Below are 8,647 nucleotides of genomic sequence, written 5' to 3'. Positions count from 1 at the left end.
GTTCCAGCACACCCCACGTCAGGGGAGTCGATGGATTATGCCACGTTGGGGAGTAATATTATCACCACTCGAGTCTCAAACGTGGGTTGAGAATATGTGTTGACTGGTTGAACCGCCTACAAGGAATTGGTAAGAATGTAGGACACGTGTCCATCCTCACGACACGTGTCGAGCAAATAATATCTCTCTCCCATCCTATTTAATGGCGATCGAGTACCTGACGAAACAACCAGAACAACACTTCAAAAGCAGAAAAGAAAAAAGAAAAAAGAAAATGCAGACAGTAAACATGGCGATCACAAACACGTCCTTCTTTAACATGCCAAGGGCCTTCCCTCAAAACCCTTCTCTTTCTTTTAGTTCTTATTCAAATCGTAAGGTCTCTAGGGTTTGCTTCACCTCTGCTTCCATACGCCACGATGTACGCATACAAATTCTCTCTCTCTCTCTCTCTCTATCTATCTCTCTATATATATATATATATATATATATATATATATATATATAATTGTTTGTTTGATTATTTAATGTTGGGTGATTGAATTTTAGGGTGGAGAAACAGCTTCAACTATGAGCGACAAGGTTAAGGAATCAGCTAAGGAAGTCGAGAGCAAAGCATCAGGAGTGAACGATAGAGCAAAAGAAATCACAACGGCAACAATGGAGAAAGCCAAAGAGAATGCAGAAGAAGCTAAGGTGAAGGCAAGTCAAGTTGCCGAGAAGACTCAAGAAATAAAAGATGAGACGGCTGAGAAGACTGCTGACATAGCTGAAGAAATGAAGAAAAATACAGAGTCGGCGGTGGAGAAGGGGAAGGAAGGAGCAGAGAGTGTGAAAGAGACGTTGCAAAACTTAAGTGACGAGGCGAAGGGAACAGTGGAGGAAGCCTGGGGTACAGCGAAGGAGACTGTAGTTGGGAAGTTGGAAGAGATTGAGGAGGCTACTAGGGCTAAGAAGGATTGAGAAATTCTTCATGTTTTTGTTTATTTGCTTATTTGCAGTGCAATAGCCTAATCTAGGCGTTTTTTTTTTTTTTTTTTAATACTTAAATCTTATTTATTAGATATTTACGAAAACGTGACGATTCATTTTAATTATTAGCTAAACGTAAACCGTAACGACATATGTTTTTAAAGTGACTTTATCTTGCATGCTTCCCCTGTAAAAACTTGTGAGATTGTCACTTTGGAAGAAAAAACCAGCGAGTTTTTCAAAACCTGCGATTTCTGCGAAATCACGTTTGGGGAATTAAAATGAACCGTAAAAGGAAATTGGTCAAAGCTCATGGGCTTTTTTTTTTCTTTTTTATAATCCTAGAGTCCAGATAGCATGCACCCAAGGTGGAGGGTTGAAACTCTCCTCCCGCAACGCTAACACATGCCACGTAAGTCGCAATCCAAGTAAATTTTAAAGGAGTCCCGAACCTATCCACCCAAGGTTGAGAGCCACACCTAGCCACATGCCACATTAGCCACAAGAGTTATAAAAAGGAGAGATTTTAGGCGTCAAATATCTTGGATTGTGAGTAACGTGGCATGTGTTTGAGATATTTTCATACCAAAAGAGATATTTTAGGAATCGATCCTTGCATTGTTGCTAACGTGGAACGTGATGAGGTGTGGGAAGAGGGTATCAACCCTTTTATCTTGTGTGCATAAGATCAAAGCTCATCCACAAAAAAAGAGATTCATTGTTTACCAAATGGGAAAATCATTTAGACCAAGGAAAATGTTGAAATGACAAAAAGTATTTATTGCAACGTGGGATGTGCACATAATCATAGATGTGTTTTTTTGTGATAAGAGTAAAAATCATCTTTGGTTATGTATGCATGTCCATGTAAGAATCACAATAAATCCTATGTCACCCCAGTACAACTCTTAAACTAATGTCAGAATGACACAAACCTAGACACAAGATTAACACAAATGACGTGGAAAGACAAGGGTGACACAAATGACTTCGTGGCACGCACTTAACTGTAGATTATATATTTTTTGCGAGATACACAATCGTGGATGTTTTTTTTATACTTGTATCTCATGAAAAAGCATCTACACTTATGTGTGTGCCACCACGTCATTGTGTCACCGGTGGTGTCCACTTTTGTGTCACCCCACCATGATTAAATTATTTAATGTCACCGGTAGTGTACCCCTTTTTGTCACCCCACCATGATTCAATATTTAATAATAATGGTCTCTCAATCTAACTTTTTGTTTTTGTTTTTAAATAGTCCATTTCATAAATATCTCTTTTTTAATCGGTGCATGAACCCCACTCTAGATATTTTTCATGTTTGAAATATTGAAACTGTCCTAATTATTCAAACTCATCATTTTCGTCCAAAAAAATTAGATTTTTGAAATCTCGGTTGACTTTTGGAGATTCTATATCGTTGAAAGAGATTTAGTAAGGAAGTCATTTTCAAGGATTTTGAAGATGTATGTAAAAGATTAAGATTTTTCAATGATAGTTATTTTGATTTGAAATCATTTACACAAGTTCAAATGTAAAATTTTAAGTCCACCTTTCTATGTATTCTAGTTGGAAAATTTCAAAAAAATGAAAACGGGTCGATTTTCCAATTTTAAGGTTGCTAATTTTTATTTTTGAGTTCAATAGTTTTAAAAAACGAATTGTCGAGCTCATCAATAATTATTGTCGACCTCACCGATTTTAATTATTGTCAAGTTCGATAATTTTTTTTTTAATGTCAAACTTGACAATAAAAATATTGAACTCAAAAATAAATATTGTTGACTCCGATGTTGTAAAATGCACCTCTTTTCGATTTTTTGAGTTTTTGCAACTAAAATGCATGAAAATTGGTAAAATCGACTTAAAACTTGACATAACGACTTGTGTAGATGATTTCAAACAAAAACAACCATCCAATCTATTTTCATTAAAAAAAAATTGTAACAAAAGAATTGAAAAATCCTAATTTTTTTACTTACATCTTCAAAATGCTTGAAGAACCCCTTGAAAATAATTTTTACTTCCTTTTCAAATGCTTTTCATCGGAATGGAATCTTTAAACTTCGATTAGATGTCAAAAATCCAATATTTTGGACGAAAAATGACGAGTTTGAATAATTTTGAAATTTCAATAGTGAAATTTTTCTAAAGCGAAGTTTAGAGACGGATTAGAAAAGAGGAATTTACTAAATGAACTATTTAGCTAACCCCTAACAGTTAGGGACTAAATAAAAATAAAACATTAAATAATTTTCCCTTACTCAAATAGGGGGTTTCTAATTATTTGACTAAAACGTGGGGATCTCTCTAATATTTGACCAAAACAAGAGTATAGTCAGCTCGATGAGTGATTGTTTGCTCATAGACCGACACTATTTTGACATGTCATAAGAGGGGAACTTTTCTCTCCCTGGCCCATAGTGAAAAAAAATGAAATTTCTTTATTAGTTTACCTTGTGGCGTTCAAAAACATGATCTAATACCACAGTGTAGTAGAGGATGAAATTCTATGAATTAAAAAATTAAAAAATTAAAAAGAAGGTATTTTTCATCGTTGAATTTTAATTTTAAATTTGAGTGCTCGATAGCTGTCCATTTTCAACACCTTTGATCAAGCTTGAAAAATCTTTTTTTTACCATGAGTTTTTTCATCAAATTTGGACTAGTGTGGTGTTTGATTTTCAATATGGATCCCACAATACATTTTAAGATTTGAGATCTAAAAATTATGATATGATTTCTGAATAGTGGATGTGCAAGCAGAAAAGAGAAAATTTCTCTTTTATTACTTACGTCTTCAGCATCGATGTTGAGTTGTGAGCAAACAATCACTCGCTAGGTCATTTGTTTGTACAAAACTAGTACCAACCAAATCACAAATCGATTCCAATTCGTCGTTAAGCATAGTAGGAACGAATCCATTAACACTGGTCTAACAATATGGGACTCCATTTTCATTCTTAGGATGCAAGAAATAAGAGAACATAAAGCTTTCATTAGAGAACCCCAAATCACTTAAAAATCTAATAAGTAAAATTATGAACCCCAATTACTAAGGAGGGACATATGGACAATCCACTCGATTGAAAGGTCTACAGCAAAATTAGTCCCGCCTCAGCCCCAATTACTAAGGTGGTGTTTGTTTGCACTATTTTTCAGTGCTTATTGCTGAAAAAAATTAAATTCAGCACTTTTGTCAAAATAGCGCGTTTGTTTACTCGTGCTTATTGCTGAAAATAAGTGAAAAAAATTCAGCACTATTTTGATGTTGAAAAAAAGTGCTGAAGTGGTAAGCACTTCGCTTTTTTCAACACGGACAAGTATGCCCTTTGTTTTTTTGAGCATGGACAACTATGCCCTTATTCTTAAAAGGATATTACCTCTTATATCCCATGGATAAGTATATAGACACCCCACAAATTAATAAACCCACACCATAGCTAAATTATTTTGTCTTATATGGGTTAACAATTTTGGAATGAGTTGATTTTTGGTGATGATGATCTCTACAATGAGGAGATCATTCTCACAAAAAATCAGCACATCTTGAAACTTTTAACCCTATCAAAACAAGTTCAAGAACCATAAATTGTCCATTTTTTTTTTTTTTTTGAAAACTATTTTTAACGAGTTAGAAGTTCAAAATAAACTGATTTTTGGTGAGGATGATCTCTAGACCATATAAATTATCCTCACTAAAAATTTGGTCATTCCAAAATTTTTAATCCATATAAAACAAAACAAAAAATGGCTATAGTGTGGGTTGCCCTTATTAATTCATAGGGTGCTTTTATAATTACACATCCTTCATTTCCATCGAAAATTATTCATCAAAAATTAAGTTCTTTTGAAAGTTGATTTCAAATTTTGGTGACTTGTATGACATTATTCTTTTTAATTTGAAATTTGTGGGCTTTTATAAATAGAAATTATTATTTATAAATTGAAGATTTGAGTATTATTTATTATTTAAAAATAAATTGTATTTTAATTTTATAAGAAATAATATATTTTATTGTGTTTGATAATAAATAAGCATTTAAAACATGCAAACAATGTATAATATGATTGTAAGGGTAACAAAGACAATTTATCAGTTTCAACAATGTGTAACAAACATGATTCAGCATCTAAACAAACAACTTTTTCAGCACTTAAATTCAGCGCTTATAAATTTCAGCGCTTAATGCTATTCAGCACTTATTTTTTTTAGTTTAACAAACAGCACCTAAGTGTCTGGTTTTGTGTGTGTGTGTGTGTGTGTGTTAGATGTTACTTTCCTTTTATATGAATTTTTATTTAATAGTTTTCTTAGTAATTTGTAAATACGTGTTAATAGAGGTGAATACGTAACAGAGTTCTGAGTATTTTTTTTATTATTATTATTAAATAAAAGATTGCACATACGAGGTGACTTCTTTGGTGTTGCTCTTTACATGGTTGGTACTTGCACACATCTTCAACTTTCTATTTGATTTTTAAATATTAGTTCCACCTCGAAAAGAAGCAACCAATAAAAATCCTTATTTCCACATAATCAATCTATGTGAAACAATCACAAAGGTCTCCTTCACTTTAAAATATATTACCACAATATATAACATATTTACACAATAGACATTATACTTAGTAGATTAAAATTTGTAATTTCAACAAATTAACTAATGTGGACATGGGAGTCGATAGATTTGTAATTCTTTTTTTGGTTTTAACCAAAAAGACCTAACAATTATAAGTACAAATGCATTCAAGGGCATTTTTGAAGAAATTTTGACCTAATAAATAGTAAGTCTAAATGTATTGAAAGGCATTTTATAATATAAAAAAAATGGTTTCAATGGCCAACAACATTTTACTTCACCTTCTCCCATTATAGTAGTCAAGGAGGTGGGATTTTACTTTCCTGAGGGCAACTAAGAGCAAAAATAATTTTGTGGGGGCAACAACTAAAGAAAAATAGGGGAAATTTTGTTTGGGGGCAATAACAAGGGATTTTCTTACCTGCTGTTGTTATCTATCGTAATAACTCATGCATCTTCATAAACTTAAAAAATTCTTGTGTTACCCCCATTGTCCCCAATGTAAATCCGGCCCTGATAGTAGTAAAGACATATAATACAAAAAATATAAATTACGCACATGTATAGAATAAGTGATAGAAGTAGGGGCACAAACATAAGTTACCAAAGTTTTTTATTTTTCGATGGAAAGGTTGGACTTGAACCCACAAGCTCAAAGTTGTTTTGCAATGCATCAAATCAACTGAACTATGGCTCTAAGCTCTAGCTTATGAGAGTTGATTCGTGACTCTCTTTTATTTTAAGAGTACCATTCGATACGAAAATCAATAAAGGGTCTTTTAGTAATCATCTTAATTAGAAGTTAATTTTTACCTTGAAAATTTTATGCAAATTCATGTACATTAGCAAATAATTAAAAATAACTCCCATGGTAAAAATCATCAATATAGGTTAATTAGTTCAATAATATTTTTAGAGCAATTTCAATTCAAAGATTTCAAATTTTATCTTCAAATTGACATATTCTATATTTTGAAGACTTCGAATCACTTTTGAACTCTAACCAACTGCATTGTCCTCAAATCACTGTTCATCACTCACTCACAAATATACTTACAAATATAAAAGGGTTTATTTTGAAACCCGATTAGAGTTTGACTAGTTGAACAATGAACAAGGGTGTCGGCAAGCATGCATGTAACGTGTCCATCCCTCATCACACGTGTCGAGCCACTAATCTCTCTCTCTCCCATCCTATTTAAACGGCGATTGAGTAAAGAACGTGTCCATTCTCACCACACGTGTCGAGCAACTAATCTCTCTCTCCCATCCTATTTCAACGCGATTGAGTAAAGAAACGTGACCATCACTCACCACACGTGTCGAGCAACTAATCTCTCTCTCCCATCCTATTTCAATGGCGATTGAGTAAAGAAACTAAAGACAGTAAACATGGCGATCAAAAACACGTCCTTCTATAACCTTTCAAGGGCGTTCCCTCAAAACCCTTCTCTTTCTTTTAGCTCTTCTTCAACTCGTAAGGCCTCCAGGGTTTGCTTCACGTCTGCTTCTGCTTCCAAACACCACGATGTACGTATACAAATCCTCTCTCTATATATACAATTGTGTTTGTTTGATTATTTAATGTTGGGTGATTGAATTTTAGGGTGATAGAGAAGCAGAAAGAATGAGAGAGACAGCTTCAAAGATGGGTAACATGGCTAACGAATCAGCTAGGGAAGCCGAGAACAAAGCATCAGGAGCAAAAGGCACCACAAAGGAAAGAATGGAGAAAGCGAAAGAGAAGGTAGAAGAAGCTAAGGTGAAGGTAAGCCAAGCTGTCGAGAAGACTCGAGAAATAAAAGATAAGACAGCAGATAAGGCCGCTGAGAAGACTGCTGAGACATCTGGAGAAGTGAAGAACAAGACAGGGTCGGCGGTGGAGAAGGGAACAGAGAGTGTGACAGAGACGGTTCAAATCTTCAGTGAGAAGGCGAAGCAAACAGTGCAGGAAGCATGGGGTGCAGCGAAGGAGACGACACAGAAGGTTAAAGAGACTGTAGTTGGGAAGTCTGAAGAGATTGGGGTGACTATTAGGGATAAGAAGGATTGAGAAATTCTTTATGTTTTTGTTTATTTGTAGTGCAATGGCATCATCTAGGCGTTTTTTCTTGAATCTTATTTATTAGATATTTACGAAAACGTGACCAACGTTTGACTTAAATATGAACGGTAATTTAAAGTAAGAATTTCACAGGTACAAGTGACTTTATCTTGCATGTTTCCCCAGTAAAAATCTCGGAAGAAAAAATCAGCGAGTTTTTTTTTTTTATATTTAATAAATAGCATTTCATTCATTAAGGTGACCAACCTAGCAAGTCCTTACAGAAAGAAATTACTCGCCACTACTATTACTACGGCAAATCCCATCCCAATTGAAAATAAAATCCTCGAAAAAGATTTTCCTAAATTCTTTAAAGACTTTGGACCAACAGAAAATAAGTCCTATAATGGATAAAATCGTATTATTACAATCTTCCATTTTCCCATCAAAGATGTGCTTGTTTCTCTCCAATCACACTCTTCAACATATTGCCTCCAATCACATTCCTCAACATATTGGGAACGGTATAATACTCCACAATATCCTCTTAGCGTCGTCAAACCCCACTCGATTTCTGAGAAATCATGTTTTGAGAATTAAAATGAACAGTAAGCGGAATTTGGTCAATGCTCATGAAATGGGCCTAGCTCAATTCAAGTGTTTTTATTTATTTATTTATAATCCTAGAGTACAGCTCGCATGCCCCCAACGTGGACAGTTGAAACCCTCTTCCCCACGCTTCAACGCATGCCACATAAGTCGTAATCCTAGCAAATTTTAGAAGAGTCCCCAACCTATCCACCCAAGGTTGAGGAGTCACATGTCGATCCATGCCACGTTTAGCCACAAATCCAAGGGAGTTTTAAAAATGAGAGATTTTAGAAGTCAAATATCTTGGATTGTGACTAACGTGGCATGTGTTGAGATGCGGGAGTCGGGTCCTAAAATCGTTATACGATCTGGATTCATTTTAAAAGAGAGATTTTAGGGCTTGCATTTGTTGCTAACGTGGTATGTGATGAACAGAGATTTTAGGGATCAA

General features: G+C 34.4%; 2 protein-coding genes across 2 annotated transcripts; both read left to right on the top strand.

The window, feature by feature from the left end:
- The first annotated feature begins 202 nt into the window (after positions 1-202).
- Positions 203-1,038, top strand: LOC147411255 (uncharacterized). The gene is made up of 2 exons (XM_086431977.1): positions 203-421; positions 550-1,038. The coding sequence occupies exons 1-2, from the start codon at positions 203-205 to the stop codon at positions 961-963; spliced, it is 633 nt and encodes a 210-aa protein (XP_086288103.1). The 3' UTR covers positions 964-1,038.
- Positions 1,039-6,857: 5,819 nt separating this feature from the next.
- Positions 6,858-7,764, top strand: LOC147411254 (uncharacterized). Its single transcript, XM_086446554.1, has 2 exons — positions 6,858-7,091; positions 7,168-7,764. Exons 1-2 carry the CDS (start codon positions 6,954-6,956, stop codon positions 7,612-7,614), a joined length of 585 nt encoding a protein of 194 aa, XP_086302680.1. The 5' UTR covers positions 6,858-6,953; the 3' UTR covers positions 7,615-7,764.
- Positions 7,765-8,647: the final 883 nt, after the last annotated feature.

The sequence above is a fragment of the Akebia trifoliata genome, chromosome 1, assembly GCF_017979445.1.
Source record: "Akebia trifoliata isolate Shusen 1 chromosome 1, ASM1797944v1, whole genome shotgun sequence".
Classification (NCBI taxonomy): Eukaryota; Viridiplantae; Streptophyta; class Magnoliopsida; order Ranunculales; family Lardizabalaceae; genus Akebia; species Akebia trifoliata.
The sequence above is the reverse complement of the archived record's forward strand: the minus strand, read 5'-3'. Positions and strand labels throughout refer to the sequence as shown.

Excerpts from the sequence above, each read along its gene's own strand:
- LOC147411255 (XM_086431977.1), top strand. The coding sequence starts at position 203 with ATGGCGATCGAGTACCTGACGAAACAACCAGAACAACACTTCAAAAGC. Across the intron at positions 422-549 it reads CTGCTTCCATACGCCACGAT|GGTGGAGAAACAGCTTCAAC; the intron begins GTACGCATACAA and ends ATTGAATTTTAG.
- LOC147411254 (XM_086446554.1), top strand. The coding sequence starts at position 6,954 with ATGGCGATCAAAAACACGTCCTTCTATAACCTTTCAAGGGCGTTCCCT. Across the intron at positions 7,092-7,167 it reads CTGCTTCCAAACACCACGAT|GGTGATAGAGAAGCAGAAAG; the intron begins GTACGTATACAA and ends ATTGAATTTTAG.